This window comes from Astyanax mexicanus, chromosome 18 (assembly GCF_023375975.1).
Source record: "Astyanax mexicanus isolate ESR-SI-001 chromosome 18, AstMex3_surface, whole genome shotgun sequence".
In the NCBI taxonomy this organism is placed as follows: domain Eukaryota; kingdom Metazoa; phylum Chordata; class Actinopteri; order Characiformes; family Acestrorhamphidae; genus Astyanax; species Astyanax mexicanus.
In genome coordinates this window covers 5,926,823-5,946,564 of record NC_064425.1, presented here as the reverse complement: position 1 = coordinate 5,946,564, position 19,742 = coordinate 5,926,823, and the positions used below count along the sequence as shown (strand labels likewise).

The 19,742-nt window shown below is 36.9% G+C and overlaps 1 protein-coding gene across 15 annotated transcripts in view; it reads right to left on the bottom strand.

The window, feature by feature from the left end:
- Positions 1 to 1,942: 1,942 nt before the first annotated feature.
- Positions 1,943 to 19,742, bottom strand: part of phldb1b (pleckstrin homology-like domain, family B, member 1b) — a 171,998-nt gene continuing 154,198 nt past the window's right edge. For 13 of the 15 annotated variants that reach the window (XM_049467221.1, XM_049467224.1, XM_049467230.1 and 10 more), the window contains 7 exons: positions 19,616 to 19,706; positions 19,345 to 19,491; positions 16,925 to 17,144; positions 16,341 to 16,426; positions 11,705 to 11,734; positions 5,074 to 6,417; positions 1,943 to 4,867 (listed from right to left, as the gene is read on the bottom strand). In XM_049467221.1, the coding sequence (XP_049323178.1) occupies positions 6,277 to 6,417; positions 11,705 to 11,734; positions 16,341 to 16,426; positions 16,925 to 17,144; positions 19,345 to 19,491; positions 19,616 to 19,706 (715 nt within the window). In that variant the 3' untranslated portion in view covers positions 1,943 to 4,867; positions 5,074 to 6,276. The remainder of the gene's footprint in view (positions 4,868 to 5,073; positions 6,418 to 11,704; positions 11,735 to 16,340; positions 16,427 to 16,924; positions 17,145 to 19,344; positions 19,492 to 19,615; positions 19,707 to 19,742) is intronic. The other 2 variants (XM_049467223.1, XM_049467225.1) reach the window with 1 other exon arrangement.

The following is a 19,742-nucleotide window of genomic DNA, read 5'->3' as shown; positions in this document are numbered from 1 at the left end:
TTTTAGATGAGTCCTTAGTTAGATGGTTATTTTAAATGAGCTCTTTTCACAAAGCAGAGGTCTGTTACTATAGCTGTGACTCATGAGCAACTTCAGTAATGAATAGAAATCAATGGCGGGTAATGCAAAGATTTTATCAGGCTAATGGGAATTTTTGTCTTTTGTCTTCGACATCTGACTTTTTCCCAACTTAAAAAGCAAAAGACAAAAGTCCTGTCTGGACCCGGTCTAGAACGAGGCCATGTCTGTGAAACTGACTCTGAAATGTTAGAAAAATAGTTTGGAGAGTTTGGAGTATCAATAAAATATTTTCACACACTCGCTACTGCTGTTTTTATAGGGTCAAAATAACAAGCCTTTTATGTTCACAGCTTGTTAAAATGTCATGTAAACACTGCGCAAACACTATTTTTAGTTTTGTGCTGAAAAATACAAATACTAAGGAATTTTCACATTTTTTTTTATTTTAAGTTTAAAGTTCTCATTTTTTTCTTGTTCTTTGTATAATACTATAGGTCTCTCTGAGTTGTATATTGATGCTGCACATGAAACTCTTTTTTCTCAGCCTCCACTCTCTGCAGTAACTAGAAAAAGAAAATCCTCAGAAATACGACTTGATCAGAGAGAGGTTAGGGTGTCCACAACAGCCAGTGACTTCATGGCCTCGCCCACTTCGGCTCAGGACCGCCCACAGGTAGAGCTAAACCTGGGCTACAGCATTAGGAGCTATAGCTAAGGAGGCGCTTACAGCTCTGTTTACAGCTCTTTTCAAAGCTAGTTAGCGTTAGCTACCTTGTGCAAGTAACTGTAGGTTTAAATTGGATCTCCGGTTGATTCTGCGTTTTACCGAGACCTTAATTTTACAATAAGTGAGCACGGTTGGACAAGGTAGCAACGTGATGAAACTGCTCAAGCACCAATCATCGAGGCTGAAGTAAGAGTTAATAGCCTTATCCCTAGGTTATTCATGCTGCTGTGGGGTGAGTGGCGTTGCGGCTACGGGGGTTATTCGCGCTGCCCTGGAGTGAGTAGCGTTGCAGTGGGGCAGTCTCTACTTGCACTAGCACCGCGGCATTAACAACTTAACAATTTCTCGGCCGCGCCGCCACTCGAGTCTGACGTTAAGTGAAGTTTAAGGGTGAACTTTATGTAGCACTCCATGTAACTCCATGTGGGGGGAAGGCAGGTAGGCATTCTCTGCTGCAGTGCTGTTAGCCAATCAGAAGTGATATATTTGCATGCATGAATAATTATGAGCAAGAGCCAAAACCTGTCATTCTTTAGAGACCACTAATCCAGCTAAATAAAGCAGGGCTAAATAGAAACACCTGAACACTTTTTTCACAAAAAAACATGGTTTCATGAGTGAAAACATGGTATTCACTCATACTAGAGACCACAACTAGACATTTTAACATGAATTTAAAAGTGATGGAATGAGACCTTTAAAATGTTGTTTTTTTTTTACTAAAAAATGTCAATTTATATTAAATGATTCATTCTGTCGTAGAGCTTGCCATTGCAAAAAAATTAAAAGTGAAAAGTTATTAAGCTGGAAAATATTTCTCTATAGTCTGAAGTGTTATATTATAGTCAAAAGAACAAAATATCTCATGATACATTTTGTAGTCTAAGTCTAGTGTAGTTTTTCTAACTTCACTTAAATTAAGAAATCCTCCGCTAGTAAAAGAATGAGGGAAAAGATGCTCATTAATGTTTCTTTTACATCAAATGTGAAGTAAATCTACATCACTTCAGTGAGTAAAGAAGAGGCTAACTGCAGCTCTTCAGTGTGCTTTGATATAAAGCAGTATCATTAAAATCTGAAATCTGACTCCTGGGTAATGAAGTTTCTTTTGAAAGCGCTGTTGCCTCGTAGCACACAGTGAACAAGAGCATCATTACAGAGGCTTTAGCCATTTCAACAAGAGACGAGAGAACGCAAGCTTTCTGTTCTTTTTAATAAACCTGAAAAAACTCCATCCAAAGTGCCACATGAATAGTACCATCATACCAATGTAGTGTGTCAGCGAGTGTGTGAGAGTGAGAAAACAGAAGTACTGAAAAGAGAATGTGTGTTTCTGTACAACCGAGTGAGATTCAGTCCAGTTCTGTACAGTTGTGTGCAAAAGTTTGGGCAACCGTAGCTTTATTAGATATTTAGTTTACTTCTTTAAACTTTAAACTTTTTTTACAATAAAAAAATTGAATACCTAATGTGCATTTATTCATATTTACAGCTCTGGAAAAGAAGGGACCACTTAAAAATTATTGTTTTTATTTATTTTACCAAATTGAAAATAATCAAGAGGAAGATGTTTGATCACTGCTTGAATTTTTGCACCAGGAGTGTAAAGCATAAAGTTATCCAAAAGCAGTGTGTAAGACTGGTGGAGGAGAACATGATGCCAAGATGCATGAAAACAGGGTTATTGCACCAAATATTGATTTCTGAACTTTAAACTTTATGAATATGAACTTGTTTTCTTTGCATTATTTGAGGTCTGAAAGCTCTGCATCCTTTTTGTTATTTCAGCCATTTCTCATTTTCTGCAAAAAATGCTCTAAATGACAATATTTTTATTTGGAATTTGGGAGAAATGTTGTCTGTAGTTTATAGGATAAAACAACAATGTTTATTTTACTCAAACATAAACCTATAAATAGCAAAATCAGAGAAACTGATTCAGAAACTGAAGTGGTCTCTTATTTTTTCCAGAGCTGTAAATGTTTTTTTTTTTTTTTTAACTTTTTTTTTTAACCCTTCTAAGCCTCACCACTTAACCTTACCCAATACCCAAATCATGTATTAGATAGCTCAAGAATTGAATTATTTTTGACCCTTCAAACCATAAACTCAATACAATTTAAGGCAATGAAATGATATCAGATTGATTCCAGGTCATAATTTGCACTGTGAGAACTTTTATTAAGAATTTAATGAGTCAAAGCAAAATCTGCAAGACCAATTAAACTCATAACTGCTCCTATGCTGGCAAGAAAGGCAAAGCATACCCCTGTATTAGAGTAGAGCAAGGGCTGATTTTCAGCAGACACACAGTTGTGGTGCACTACTCTACTATTCAGCGCTGCTCTGGGTGCCTATACTTTTACACACATCTCTATGTGTACAAAACACATGAAATAAAGTAACTTAGCAGTGAATGTATTCATATTCTTTACCCACATCTGTATAAATACTCATCTCATGTTTAGAATAATGAAATAAAAAAAAGAAAAAACACTGAAAAAGTAATCAGAATCAACAGTAACGGTGAGTTTTTGGCCATTTTCAACAACGTGAAATATACACACAGTTGAATTTCAGGAAAGAAAAGAAGAGCACATTGGTTTTATTCTAACAGTTTCAGAGCTGTTAAACAAAACTCATTTTAAATAAAACCTTTATTTTTTTTATTTCCCCCAGTAAACACTAAGGCATGAAAGATTCTCTGTGTTCTCACATCTGTAATAATCACAGCATAGTTCAGTCGAAGTCTTTCCCCATAAACTAACAAGAGTCAAGGCAGATTACAAAGACGTTCCACATTTAACGACTTTACAAGCTACTAATACACTGACTTTTTATTTTTTTTATTTAGGAATCTCTATTAAAGCTGACATCACGTTTTGTGATCAATCGTCGCTTTTTTTTTCTTTCTTTCTCCATCAATCCGAATACATGCCATGTGCAAATGTCCGTTAAGATTTTTCACAATACATCTCTCTCTTTTTTTTTTTTTTGTAAATAAAAATAACATAAAAAAGAAAAACTGCGATTGTGTCCCTGGTGTGCTGTTGTCCTGCTAGCCACGGACTTCCGTGCTCTGCATGATGAAGCGTGGGGGAAAATATAGTAATATCAAGGCACTGAATGATTTGCATTGTTATATTAACGTCCAGTAGATAGATTTTTCTTTCTTTTCCTTGTTTTTCTGTCCAGTAGTTTGATGCAGGTCGTCCTCCATGCCTTCAGGTGGCAGTGAAGAGTAGATGGCTGCTTCCTTAAGGGGTCCGGTCAAAAGATGTTGTCAGGACTTGGCAGATTTACACGTATTTAGATATTTAACTTTAAGAGAGTGTGTGTGTGTGTGTGTGTATGTGCGCACATGTGGTTCCGTACCGCTGACTTACACAGAGTGATGCAAGCAAACAGGAGCTATTATTTATATTAATATTATTATTATTATTATTACAGTGATAAACCTCTGAAGTCATGCTGTGACTGTGTAGTGGGGGTCATGCCCATTGTAGGAACTCTAAGCAGAGACGTTATTAATGAAGAGACCGGATGTTGGTTAAAAGAATATGAATAGGATTTCTTATAATGCTCAACATAGCGTCTTTGTATGGATGAAGCCCCGCCCTTCAATAAAAAGAGCCAATCAGCTTGCTAGTTGTGCTGAGATTGAAGGAGCTCCCCTAGTCATGGAGATCTGCGCAGGCGCAGTTACCAGTACAAGCTACGTTTTTTTTGGTGCATTATTGAGCCAAATGTTACAAACTACATATGAGATTATCAGATTTTATTAGCTATCTAAAATAATGTTTATTTAACGATGGCTTTACAAAGGCCTACAAGGACTTTGCTCAGGTTCTGTATTTCAAAAGCAATTTTGAAGCTGTTATATTTAAATGAATGGACCTAATCACAAGGCTGTTGAACCCACATGCTATCAAAAAGTCTAATACTGTATTTTTAACACTAGTATATGATCAGCTATTCAATTTGTAGACAACTGAAGTCTATAGTTTCTTAAATATAGCGAGAGATTCTCCTGATCTGGTAGTGGAAGGTGAATCTCTCGCTATATTTAAGAAACTCCTGAAGACAGAGCTCTTCAAAGAGCACTTACTCTCTTAACACCTCTAACTAACTACCTTCTACTACCAGATCAGGAGAATCTCTCACTATCTTTAAGAAACTCCTGAAGACAGAGCTCTTCAAAGAGCTCTTACTCTCCTAACACCTCTAACTAACTACCTTCCACTACCAGATCAGGAGAATCTCTCACTATCTTTAATAAACTCCTGAAGACAGAGCTCTTCAAAGAGCACTTACTCTCCTAACACCTCTAACACACTAACTACTTCTAACCTCATTTCCTTCTTCCCCTCCTTCACTCCTCTATCCTATTATTCCCCTTTGACCTCCTTTTATCTTGTAACCTGACCTCCTCATCTTGTAAAAGTTGTGATTGAGTTGTCAGTTTAATGCTCAGCTATGTAAGCTTACATGTTTCAGCAGTGTAAGTAGTTTAATACTGAATAGAATATATATGAAACTGAGCTTTTTAACGATTTCTTTCCTCTTTTTTTTAATATGTCATGTTATCATTAATAACTTCATGTTTGTGGTTGTCAGAAATGTTTGACTCTGACTCTGTCTTGATCTGCCGTCTTAGTGGATGTATTGCTCAACATCTATGCCAAGAATACAAAGAAATATGTGGTAGTTTTATGTTTTATATGTATTTTTTAGTTTAATGATGATTTAACAGTTCCTTAACTCAGAGTTCCTACTATGGGCAGGATGTGGACTACACAATTACATCACTTCCGGGGGAATATGCTCTAAACAGGGAGGAAATGACGGACTTTGGTGAATAAGGTTTTAGTTCTGTGGCACTGTGCGGACATTTATACTGCGATACCAATATATCTGAGAAATCTATGCACTTACTCTGATCTCTAAAATGAACTACCTGTATATTTTTTATAACTTAACTTACTCTCTCTCTCTAATTCAAAGCCACAGAATCTGTATTATATATTTTTCTTTTTTCACAAAAAAGAAAAAAAGAAAAATCTCCAGAATGGCTTTGACGTCATTTGGCAATATCCCACCTGAAATGTGAGGGAAAAAAAATCATAAAAAAAAAAAAAAAAGTTAAGAAACGTGATATTATGCATACTTAAAGAACAGAACTGCAGAGGAACGCTACGCTAAACTACAGCAAACAACAAGGCGCTTTCACAGCGGATCTCTCGACCGTGCGTAGGTTTGCTTCTCGAGCTCGTCTTCTAGGAATCCCTTTTTAAATCCAGGCAGACACAGAAAATCTGTGAAGAATGTGGATCTGTACAGTCGTGCTGAATTTACAACTTAATAAAAAAACAACGAACGAACAAACATGAACGTAATACAAAATAAAAGGCTTTTCCCCAAACAAGTAAACAGGAGGAAGAGGAGGAGGAGGAGGAGTCATTAGAAGTTTCCCTGCCGAAACCCTTTCCGTTTTGACCTTTTTCCACTCTGTGCTGTTCTTTATTTCTTTAGTTCATGAACTGCGTGTAGCCCTCTGCTCCTGTAACGATCACGTCCATCCATATCCTCATGGCCTCCGGAGACGGAGCCACCATGTAGTACAGTCTGTCGTGGGTCTTCACGCAGAACGTCAGCGAGGGATTGGGGCTCTGGAGCAAAGAGAGAGAGAGCGAGCGAAAAGAGCAGAATTAGAGATCAGAGACTGTCTATTATATATATATATATATATATATATTTTAGCACAGAAAAGCCTGAGATGAGTTTGTTATTCATTCTGACATGCAGTAACATGCAGAGCTTTCTTTACAGCAGGGGGGACAATTCCATATAAAATTCCAGCTCCAAACCAGCACTCAATAAGTGTGAGATACAGCGTACCTATCTCAAAATATGCTTCATAAATAACGTTAGGATGTTGTTCATAAGGTTACACATAGGGCCCTATGAATTTTTTTAGTTTTATTTTTAACACATTCCGTTTAATTTAAAATTTTAAAATGCTTTTTAAAAAGTTTGTTAGAGAAAATAGTGCTGGTGGAAAGATCAGGAAATCAATAAAAGTTAAAAAAATAACGAAATAGAGGAGCAACTAACTTCTATTGACTTTTAAAATATAAAAATACCCTGGATGTTTTTAGAATTAAATATAAAATGCAACTGTATATCGGTACGGTAATTTAGTAGAGTAGTTTAGTTTTTCTAACAAGGTGATAAAAGTAGAACTATTATAATTTAAAATGCAGAAATGCAAATGCCCACAAAACAATGCTATTCCTCAATAAATAAATAATCAGAACTTGCAGAAAGGCTGTTGACTGGATTAATAAAATACATTGAGATACTGATGTGCCCTGAATTTTGCAGTTAAGACGTTAGAAGCAAATCATATAAGGAGAATAATACACTGAGTGCTCAGTACTCAATATATTATACTTTCTTTACAGCAGGGGGGACAATTCCAACAATTCCAGTTCCTACAGTCCAGCTCCAAACCAGCACTCAAAGGTGTGGGATACAGAGTACTTATCTCAAAAACTATTCTTCATAAATTACATTAGGTATACAGTTCATAAGGTTACACATAGGGCCCTATTAATTTTTTTAGTTTTATTTTTAACATATTTCATTTCATTTAAAATTTTAAAACGCTTTTTAAAAACTTTGTTAGAGAAAATAGTGCTGGTGGAAAGATCAGGAAATCAATTAAAAACTATAAAAAAAATATGGGTGTGTTTTTTTATTTGTATTGACTTTAAAAATACATAAAACGTTAGACTAGATGTTTTTAGAATTGTATAAAATGCAACTGTATATCAGTACAATAATTTAGTAGAGTAGTTTATTTTTTCTAACAAGGTGATGAAGGCAGAAAAGCTCCAAACCAGTACAGATGTTGGACACAAAGTACTTATCTCAAAATATTCTTCATAAATGACATTAGGATGTTGTTCATATGGTTACATGTAGGACCCTATGAAATCTGTTTTATTTAACACTTATAACACTTTGTAAAGAAAATAGTATTGGTGGAAAGATCAGGAAAAAAATAGAGGAGCAACTAACTTGCATTGACTTTTAAAATAAAAAAAAAATAGCCTAGATGGTTTTTAGATTTGAATAAAATGCAACTATACATCTGTACAGTTTAATTTCATAATAGTTTCTCCACAAGGTGATGAAAGTAGAACTTTTAGCACAGTGCTTTCTATTTAAAATGCAGACATGCAAATGCCCATAAAACGATGCTATTCCTCAATAAATAAATAAAAAAACATTGCTGATAAGCTGTTGACGGGTTAATAAAAGACATTGGGATACTGATGTGCCCTGAATTTTGTAGTAAAGACTTTAGAAAACTTTGTTTTATATTGTTTATACGCATTTGGCTCCTGGAATCTAGTCCTTTGCACTTTAATACCCCAGCCAGCCAGCTTTAAGCACACACACCATGAAATACAGAAAAACAGAAGCATTTTAGGATTCAGGACAGATCATAAAAGAACAAATTCATAGTTGTTTTTTCTTAGATTTCCCTTTTCTGTGTTTATTTCTGAAACATTAACATGGCACACAAGATAACGCCACTACCCAGTCTGGGTGACGATGCTGCTCTACACCAATAAGAGTCCTTGGGAAAGACTCCTAATGCTACACTTCCATGACATGAAATAAACTGTATTTATAAAGGCTATTAATGTTAAATTACCAAAAGTATTAGTGAGTAAATCTGTATAAATAAATCTGTTAAAAATAGCTTTATATCAATTGTCCTGAAATCTTAAGTAGGTGTCATGCAGGGTAATTAATGCACACCTTTAATGAAGGGTTATTAAAGGCCATTATAAATCACTGCTAATAATCCCAGTCTAAGCAAACATAGTAATGGCAGAATAAAGCCGTTTTCACACCAGCACTATTTGGTTTGGTTAAAACGGACTCTGGTTGGTTTGTTCAATTGAGCAGGTGTGAAAACAGTAATTGCACTCTGGTGAAGATCAAAAGAACCACACCGGGACCTGCTCTGGAGTGGTTCACTTGTGGTGAGAACATGATCCTTTCTTAATCTGATCCAGCTATCAAATATACTCCTTTTTATTTGAGCTAAACTGCTGATAAGGTGCAGTTCAATCTGATATATTAGCAAGATAATGCTAATTACCACAGCCATGTACAAACGCTGTCTCTGCTGCTGCTCCATGCTGTTTACACGCATGGTCTGTGCTGTGTTCACTGCTTGCAGCCACGCGACTCATTTACTACATGTATCGTTCTGTGTTAAAGCAACTTCACACTGTACAGATATACATGGTTCTTGCTATATTTACTGCTTGTGAGGTTTACTGATGCATTTAGGTTTGTGCCTGTATGAAACCAAACAAAACGGAGGGAGAAACACTCCAAATAAATAAACTCATCAACTTATCCGGACCATAGAAACCAAATACAGATGTGAAAACGCCCTTAATACACTGAATGTAACCTTATCCCGTGTTTGATTACGGTAGGGGTTCAATACCAGCAATGCCAGTCCAGCACAGTTTGAAACAGAAACCTGGTACTGAACCTGGTAATTAACTGCTGAGTATAAATGAGTAGTGATAAACTACAGGTGGCAGGATTGTAAAACTGTGGCAGTGAGCTTGTATGAAAATTCACTACAGAAAGAAAAAAAATCTCTAATTTTTACACAATTGTACACAATTTTCTCACATTTTACTCGCCTTTCTCAGTTTGGTTAGCAGATTTGAATTTATTTTTGCCGAATTGAAGTAATAACCCAGTGATATCTGGCAACCAAATGACAAATCAACATGGGCTGAATGGAAGGTTTTCATCACATTTGCAATCTTCTACAAAAGGTAAAAAATAAAAGTAATCTGACCTGATACAAGTCTTTTTAAAATGTAATATCTAGATTATGTCATTTTCAAAATAAATTCATAGGTTCATTCATTTTTTTTTAAACATTCATGTTTGGACTGGTTAGGCTTTTTCCAATCCAGTACTGGAAGTTAAAAGTGCCTGCAGCTGCAGAAACAGCATGATATTTTTAACATGAATTTATCACCAGCACTGCTGCTGTTTACTGTCCACATCATCAGTGTGTGAAAGTGCTGCTCTGGCACCGGCTTTACAGGGAAACTGTAGCTGTAAGCTATTTAATACAGCTATTTCACTGTGACCAAAAAAAGGATGGCATTTACAGTTAAACCATTTACTGATTTATTATTTAATATAACATTGTGATACAGTTAAATCAGGTTTGTTAAAGCATACACCTGATTAAGGTTGTGCCATATCGTATCTTATCTTATGTATTAATATCACCAACATTTTTGAATATCGTATCGCCATATCACTCACCCCTAATCATCACATCAGGGTACTACTACTCTCACTTTTTTTTGCAGTTTTTTGCAAAAAGATAAATTCACACTGTTCTCATTTCCCATTATATATCTCTATAGAGATTATATTTGTCCAGTATCATTTATTTTAATTTTATATTTACTATTAGTATCATGACATTCTGGATCATTGACTTCTGTTACAAATCTGATAAAAATCTTGTATTTTTTAATATATCAGTTGGGGGTGTGCCATATCATATCGTATGCATTAATATAATTTAATTTTCATTTTGTTGCAGTAGTGTATTCTTGAAATATTTTTTTTCTTAATTCAGTGTTTTGTTATATCGCATAGAGTATCACTATCGTGAAAATACCTTGAAGTATCGTGATATTATTTTAGGGCCATATCGCCCACCCCTACGATTGACTACTGAGGCCCTATAGGACTGTAATTGGACCCCCTTTCTTCTTGATGTATAAATATAATTGTGATAAAGAGAGTTACTTGTTTGTTAATTTTAGGTTTTAAACATTAAATAAATCGATCTCGCATACAGTGCCTTGCAAAAGTATTCAGCCCACTTGAACATTTTTTTTAACTTTTGCCACAGTTCAGGCTTCAAACATAAAGATATGAAATTGTATTTTTTTGTGAAGAATCAACAACAAGTGGGACACAATCGTGAAGTGGAATAATATTTATTAGATACTTTAAACTGTTTTTAAGAAATAAAAACTGAAAAGTGGGGCGTGTAATATTGCCCCCCCCCCCCCCCCTTGCATTAATACTTTGTAGCGCCACCTTTTACAGTGGCAAGTCGCTTGGGGTTTCTCTCTATCAGTTTTACACATCGAGAGACCGAAATTTTTGCCCATTCTTTCTTGCAAAACAGCTCTAAAAAAAAAAAAAAAGTTACAAATATCCAATAAATTTCGTTCCACTTCACGATTGTGTCCCACTTGTTGTTAATTCGTCACAAAAAAATTACAATTTCATATTTTTATGTTTGAAGCCTGAAATGTGGCAAAAGGTTGAAAAGTTCAAAGGGGCCAAATACTTTTGCAAGGCTCTGTATCAGTGACCCAAAAAGTCTTGCCATATTTGATGAAAGTATGCAAACACACACACAAACACACACACACAAACTTACACACACAACATATGCTCACACACCAGCCAGATGTGCACTTAGTATGCATCACTTAGACACACACACACACACACACACATATCTCTCTGTAAAAGTGAGGAGGCAGCAGTTCAAAGATATGCTGGGGGAGATGAGGCAGAGGAAAAGTCTACAATTTCTTTTTTCAGTTAACACACAAAAGACGTCCTCTACAGCCACGACAAACACTGTCCACGACCGCAGCAGCAGCAGCAGCGCAATGCGCATAATCACTGCGGGGCTCGACTCGGCTGTGACTAATTGGTAATTAATCTCAAGGGGGGAGGATAAGAAGATAAGCTTGATCTCAGCAAAGGAACTGGAGATTGAATTCAGCTCTGTCTCTGGGCAAAGGGAGGCTAATCACATGCAGGATGCGGTCTGAGGGGCGGGTGCAAGAAAAGCATACATACATTTGTCAAGTTCAGGTTGAAAAATCCTTTCTGTGGCAACGGCCGGCCGAGCGAAAAGAATGGACAGGAAGGAGAGTGGAGGGGGAACAGAAAAAATGCACAGAAGATAAAAATCACAACAGAAGACGTGAGAAGCGAAGCACAGAGAGAAAAAAAGAACGTGAGCAGAATAGACTGAAAAGAAGCATCAGAATGGCAGAAAGTGCAGAGGAGTGTGAGGGTGTGTGAGAGTGTGCAAATGTGTGTGAGAGTGAGAGTGTATCAGTGCAGAAGCAGCAACAGAAGCATGTGGATGTAAAGTGTGGGTTCAGAGCTTTGTATATTTTTTGTGAGGGACTTAAACACTCTTAAAAAAATAAATAAATAAAAGTGCATTTAACCCAGTTAACTCACTCGTTCACCCATAGAGCTTAAAGTGGCATAATTTGCCCCTGCAGATAAATCACTTTTTTAGACCGTTATCCAGACTTAAACTACAGGGGTTGGACAATGAAACTGAAACACCTGGTTTTAGACCACAATAATTTATTGTGGTGACGGACAGTTCTGGTGGAAACAGGAGAGTTGAGGTGCACATTGAATTCTGCGTGATTTGATCAGCCGTGGTTTTATGTTTTTAGATACAATCCGGGTTAGCACCCGAACATCCCTTTCAGACAGCTTCCTCTTACAGCGTCCACAGTTAATCCTGTTGGATGTGGTTGGTCCTTCTTGGTGGTATGCTGACATTACCCTGGATTAGAGCTGGGCGATATGGGAAAAAATCTTATCACGATATAGTTTTCCATATCAGTCGATATCGATATGTATCACGATATAAATCAAATCACTTTGTGTCACACTTAAAGGTTTGTTTTTATTAGTGAGAGAATAAGGGAGTGATGGAAGTTTTATCACAATATTTTTTTCTGTATCTCCATAATTATTAGGGCTGGCCCGAATAGCATTTTTTGAGCTCCGGATATTTGGCAGTAATTGGTAGCGAATATTCCAATATTAGTTTTTAAAAAAAACAAATTAATCATGAACGCGAGCCAGAACCCGAGCTTGAACGTCAGCCTGACTCAGGCGCTGCATGAACTCGGGCTTTTTTCCAATTTTTTCCAATTTTCCATGACTGAAAAAAAAACTTGGGCTATAAGCTCAATATTAAATATTTCGTTTGTTTAGAAATTATTTTATATTCTTAAACCATGTTAAATTATATTAGATTAGTAGGGCTGGCCCGAATAGCGTTTTTTGAGCTCAGAATATTGGGCACTGATTGGCAGCCAATATTGGAATATTTGTTTTTAAAAAGACGGATTAAAAACTGATTAAAGTAAAACAAAAATTGCAACTCGGCCCCTTTAATTCACCACAAAGTTTTCCAAGACCCAGCCGGAAAAAAAAAGATTTCCCACCTTTTCCTCAGCTGGGTCGGGCTCAAAAAATGATTTGTGATAGGCTGTTTTTTGGTTTGTTTGTTTAAGCACTTAGGCTTTTGTACTGCTGCAGTGCAATATTTAGATTTTATATTCTGAAATTCGTTAGGTTTTATTTCTTTTAGCATTTTGAACTTTTTTTCCAATTTCAAATTTATTTTTTTCTGTTCGTTATGTTCTATCGGTCCTTGCGTTTTTTGTAGTTGAAGTTGAATTTAATATTGAAGTTCAATATTTCTAATTTATATTTTGAAATTCGTTAGATTATATTTATTATTGTATTTTGAGCTCACTTTAGTTGGTTATTTTCCAAATTCATATCTATTTTTCTGTTATTATTAAATGTTATTAGCTTATTAGCTTAGCTTGTCATTTAGCATACAGAACTTCTCACGGATTTTTAATGAATGTTGATTTATTAATTTAAAAGCTGTACCTTATTAAAAGTATTTTAAGCCAGACAGACACTGTGTGATTTTTTAATGAGTTTATCTGCACTTTTAAATGGTTTGTCCTGTAGGAAACGCACACGATTTGTATGCTGACACTGTTGTCTGACTGAGGAGCTGCTTTCCGTCAAATGCAGCCTGTAGGCAGGAAAAAATCCAGCCAGAACCGACCATATCATGAGCCAGTTTTAAAGCCAGTAATTTAGTAGAGCATTAAACTACAAATCTGAGATGTACCTGCTGTACTTCTTAATCTCTGCCCCCAAAACGGTCCATTAACTTGCTTGACAGACGCGTCAAATCCCCCGCGAGCACGTGCGGCGCACAGCGCACCGATTAATTCATGCGTTGAGCTTTAAACGCGCAGCTGAGCTGTAATTGGGGAAATATCACAAAAATCACAGTGTGATTTGTTACATTAAAAAAAAGACCATTTTCTTCCGCCTAATCTGAGAGGAAAGCGGTGTTCTCGACCGGCCCGAGTTCATGCAGCGCCTGAGTCAGGCTGGCGTTCAAGCTCGGGTTCGGGCTCGCGTTCAGGCAGATAATCTAAATGATAAATGATTTTGTGTTTTTGCACTTGGGCCATAAGCTCAATATTAAAAAGTTCGTTTGTTTAGAAATTATTTTATATCCTTAAACCATGTTAAATTATATTAGATTAGAGGAAAGTCATTTAGACATCATTCTTAAGGTGTTTTTGTCCTGTTACCGCTCCGCAAAAAAACCTCTTCCTTTAATCCGCGCCCCACATACACATTTTTGCAGCACCTGCCCCGAGGTCCTAATATAAATTGAATTAATTACATTTAGTGCTTAAAATATACTTAAAATTTATTTAAAACGTGCTGAACAGTGCGGCCGTTTATTCCCAAAGTCCAAACACTATGGTTGTTTGCATGTGTCGGGCCATACTCCACTATTCTTTAGGGTTTTTTGTTGCATGCATGAGAATAACTATTACAATTTTCTTAACTATTTATTAATTTGCTCCAGCGTCTTCTGGATTGATTACACGTTGTGTTTTCGTTGTTTGCCGCGCCACTTAGACGGAAATGGAAATGAATGTTTATCGAATTCTATTGCACAGGCTTATCATCGTCATCGAGGGAAAAATTATCGCGAAACAAATCGATATCGTTATATCGCCCAGCACTACCCTGGATACCGTGGCTCTTGATGCATCACAAAGACTTGCTGTCTTGGTCACAGATGCTCCAGCAAGACGTGCACCAACAATTTGTCCTCTTTTGAACTCTGGTATGTCACCCATAATGTTGTGTGCATTGTAATATTTAGAGCAGAACTGTGCTTTTACCCTGCTAATTGAACCTTCACACTCTGCTCTTACTGGTGCAATGTGCAGTTAATGAAGATTGAACACCAGGCTGCTCCAATTTAGACATGAAACCTCCCACACTAAAATTACAGGTGTTTCAGTTTCATTGTTCAACCCCTGTAGCTCCACACCTCTTTGCTAGAATCCAGAGGGCCCTGACATTTAGCATAGCCTTAGCATAACCTATAGCATAACCTAATCTCAGGGCAATTCCCAGAGATTAGTTTACGCTAAGGGATGTAAACAGTGTTTTTAATAAGCTTCTTGTGCACTTTTAAAGTTCCTAATGTCTTGTTTTAAATTTCAGGGCCCTCCAGATTCTACCAATGAGGTGTGGAGCTACTTTAACTATAACTGTCGCCAATTTAGTGTCACTGAGCAAAAACAGCACACTCAGAGGAAAGCTATAGATCCTCAGCTCTGATACAGCAGCTAACAGACGCCTGTGCCAGTCAGTAACCAGAGCCTGAGTGTATTCATACTGCTTTCTACCCATTATGGATAAATGGATTTAAACTGATTCTTTAACAGTGGACCCGTGGAACATTGTGTGGTGGATTAAATTAAACATTAAACGCTTTGAAAAGGTTTGAAAAGCTCTGCACAAGAAGAAAGTATCAACATTTTGACAGGTACTGTATAAGTCATTAATATAAGTAATAATTGAGACATTTGGAAACATCAAGTGATGGTTCTTCATAATGTGAATTGTTTGTTTTTTTACACTGACAGATCTCTTTTACAAATATATGTTCTCAATCACTGACCATTCTTAAAAAGAGAATTCTACTTAACCCTCCTGTTATTTACCAGTTTTAAAGTTTTAAAAGTTTTTAAAGTATTTTTTCAGTATGAGACGTCTTCCGCTTGCCTAAATTAGTGTAATCAACATATAATATGAAAATGGTTCATCTAACATATTTGCAAAACAAAAACTAAAACAAAATTTCCGTGTTATGTTTCAATTTTTTTTTATGAATAATGAGTGAATTATGCTAATTGAAGCATTTACTCTTAGTGGTAAGGAACAACACTGCACTTAATATTGATTGAATAATTAGTAATGGAGTTAGTAATAAAATAGTTTTGGTTTCAGACATCTTTTGGATAATTAAACATGATCCGGATCAATATGACCTGTGAAATCCATTTCTGTTCCTGACAAATGAACATAACAGGAGGGTTAAAATGCATTTAAGAGTTTTGACAAATATTCTGACGTTCCCCCAGAATTTTCTGATAAATGTGGCATTTGTTCATATTTATAAAAGCAATGCTGTGAATTCTATTATGTGTTTTATTTTTGGACTTTTATTTATTTTTTAATGGAACTAAAAGTGGTTCTGCTGAGGTCCGTCAAATACTTATTAGATGCACCTTTATTTTTAATAGTTCAGAATTTTTTTCTGGATTTTATAGTTTACCTTTGTGGCACTGCGTAGATGATCGTAGTAGACCTCCTCAATGGCCTGGAAGTAGATGACTCCTTTCAGCTTGGTCTCGTGTTTGTCTGTGGAGGGGAGAGAAACAAGGAGGAAATGACAGAGTGAGACGCAGTGAGAGCAGGACTGAAGCTGTGAGAGACAGTGATTGGGAGGCAGATGCTGTTATTATTTCAGGCTGTTAGTTAGCAGAGCTCCATTTGCCTCTGCTCGCCTCTGTAACAATTAGGGAGGGGGGTGAAAGTGAAAGCGCTCGCCCGTGCCGAGTGTGGAGCAGGATTTCCACAGCATTGCGGCGGATTTCATCAGCATCAGATAGGACGCGGCCGAGCTGCTGGATATTTGTATGCCCCCGGCTAACCCGAGGCTATCGGAAACCGCGGCAGCCTCCGCCAGCTAAGCAGCCGCTAATTACCCGTATCCCCCCACACCGCTAAGCAACCGGCTCTTTGTACTAAATCGCACGCTTTCTTCAAGCTTAGAGTGCAAAGACGCGTAAGAACACACTGGCAGAGGGGCTGGATTTGCATAGCTGAAGCGGCGAGGTGGTGAGGTGGTGCTCCTACCGGCGTAGTAGGAGAAGGTCCTCTTGAGGCGGTCGAAGACGAACCAGCGCTTCTTCCACGACTTGATCTTCCCGCCCATCTTGACCAGATAGCCCTTGCACATCTTCTCGGTGAGGATGACCTGGTAGCAGGTGTCGATGTTGTGGCCTGAGGACTCCACGTGCGAGCGCAGGTCAAACTCCTCTTTACGGATGGGCAGGTAGCGAGTCATGGGGCGAGCCTTCAGAAAAAAAAAAGAGAGAAGCAGAATAAGATCACTTATTATATTCAGGGTTAGGGGTGGGCGATATGGCTCTAAAATAATATCACAATATTTCAGGGTACTTTTGCGATAACGATATACTTGGCGATATAGGAAAACTAAAATAATTCATTCATTTCAGGAATAAAGTATAATGGTATAACTGTATAATCATAATGTGGCAAAATAAATAATATAGCATAAAATAATATAATGCAGCAAATAATATTGCAGAATATTTAGTGCATGCATATCGTTGCTGTCCAATGAAAAACACTCCAAAAAATCTCCAAAACAGAAAAAAACTTGTAAACTTTCAGTGGAAGTCAATGTAAACAAAGTTTATTTCAATGTAAGGGACGGTTTGTCTGTTCAAATTATGTAGTAAACAAAAAATTAACAAAAATGGAGATAAGTGTTTTTCATAGCACAGCGACGATATAAACTGCTAACTATATAAACTGACTACTTTTAAGATAGAACACCCCTATTATCACAATATGGATTTTTCATATCATGATATTTCTGTGTCACGATATATTGTATACGATATAATATTGCCCACCCCTATTCAGGGTTCATTCACTTTTTAACCAAAAAATTTCCAAGGTTTTTTATGACTTTTTTTAGGCCTTAAAGGCAAATTTCATGACCATACAATTTTTTAAACATCAGTTTAGACATGCACAATAAAACCAAAAAACAGCTAAAACTATAATCGAAATTATAGAAATTATAGAAGGTCTAAAATGACTCTGACACACAATATTAAATAATAAAATATGTGTCAGATTCTGAGAGCTCCGCTCTGTAGGGTTAAATTGCTGAATTAACTCAAAATAGATTTTCTCTATTAATAAACTGAATCACAAAGATTTGTAGACCAAATTTCCATGACTTTTCCAAAACTTATCCAGACCTGGAAATTGCTGTTTTCAAATTCCATGACTTTTCCAGGATTTTCATGATTGTACAAACTGTATATTTTAAAATGACTATTGCTCTCACGCAGCAGTGACCCCAGATTCCAGTTTATACATTATATGACTTTATATGAAAATTTTATTTTTCACTTCTTTTCCAGGCCTGTTTTTTGTGGATGTTATTAGGTCTGTCACAATAATGACATTTTTTAAATGATCATAAAATAAATTAACATGCCCTAAATAATTTTTATGTTTACTTTGGGCCTTGATATCTCGTTTCCTTGCATGTTAGTTTACATCCATCAATATTTCTGCCAGTCACACACTGACTAATGCATCAATTACTGTATCTGTATACACATAGAGCCAACTGTGACTGGTAAAGAAATATTTCTAATTCTGATTTTCTGTTAACTGATAACATATTATTTCAGGGGTCTGCAATTAAGTTTGGCCGCGGGCCAGATACGTGACTAGCCACAACAAAAAAAGAAATCTGTTTTGGAAAATGAAGTGTAATGGGATGGAGTGCTACAGACTAGTAGCTCCCCTGTCATCAGGGTCGCGGTCCAATACACTACCGCTGCCCCAGCTAGTGAATTGGGACACGACCGGGAAAGAATCGCCTTATGAGGAGATAGGGAGGCCGAGAACGGGCGGAAACTAAAGTCATGTCGAGCGTGACAGAAAGACAGGGGAGGAATATAAACAAAAGCTCACCAAAGAAGCATTTTATTTATTTATATATTTTTTCAATGTCAGCAGTTCCTCGGTTTTCCCTTCCTTTCACTTTAATTCTCATTAATGTCTGTTGTTTATTTGTTTTGTACTACATTGTAGATTAATAATAGACTTAACACTATAAAGCAACACATATGCAGTTAGGTAGTAGAGGTAAAACAAACAAAAAAAAGTTGGGTTGGGTTTTTATTTTAGGTGTTTGTATAGCCAGATATACAACTAACCCAGGGGAAGTTCTCAGCACCTCTAGAACTTTTTTTAAACAGTTGGAGAACCATTCCAGGAGAACCAGAGAACAGCAAAAGTGAGCAAGTTGGAATCAAAGCAAGTTTGAAAAAGTTTTAAAGAGTTTAATCATTTTAATGAAATCTTATTCATAAACTCATAAACTTTTTCAATGATGCTGCTCTTCACACTGAATCTCAGACATTGAGTCTGATCTGTGATCAGTCAGATACTACAGTGAGACTGCAGTCAGATCAGTGTCAGAGCAGAGTTGAGCTCACACTCACCTGAGAGAAGTTCTTCGCCCTCATCTTCACCTCCTTCTCGATCAGCTGCTGCCGGTGAACCGTCTCCTCCTGCAGCCTCTTCTCTGCCTCCTCCCTCCTCCTCCTCTCCTCCTCCAGCAGCTGCTTACGGGCCAGACTCTCTCGCTCCTGCAGGAGGAGAAACACACAGATATCAGAGGAGAGAGAGAGAGACGAGAGAGAGAGAGATAGACAGAGAGAGAGACAGAGAGAGAGAGAGAGAGAGATGAGATGAGATCTGGGCTTTACTCACTCTGGACTCGATTAGTCTGGCCTTCTCCAGCTGAGCTTCCTTCAGCATCTTCTCCATCTCTTCAATCTTCAGCGCGTCCATCCCGCTAGCACTGCACACAGTGAACACACACACTTCAGAATCCAGG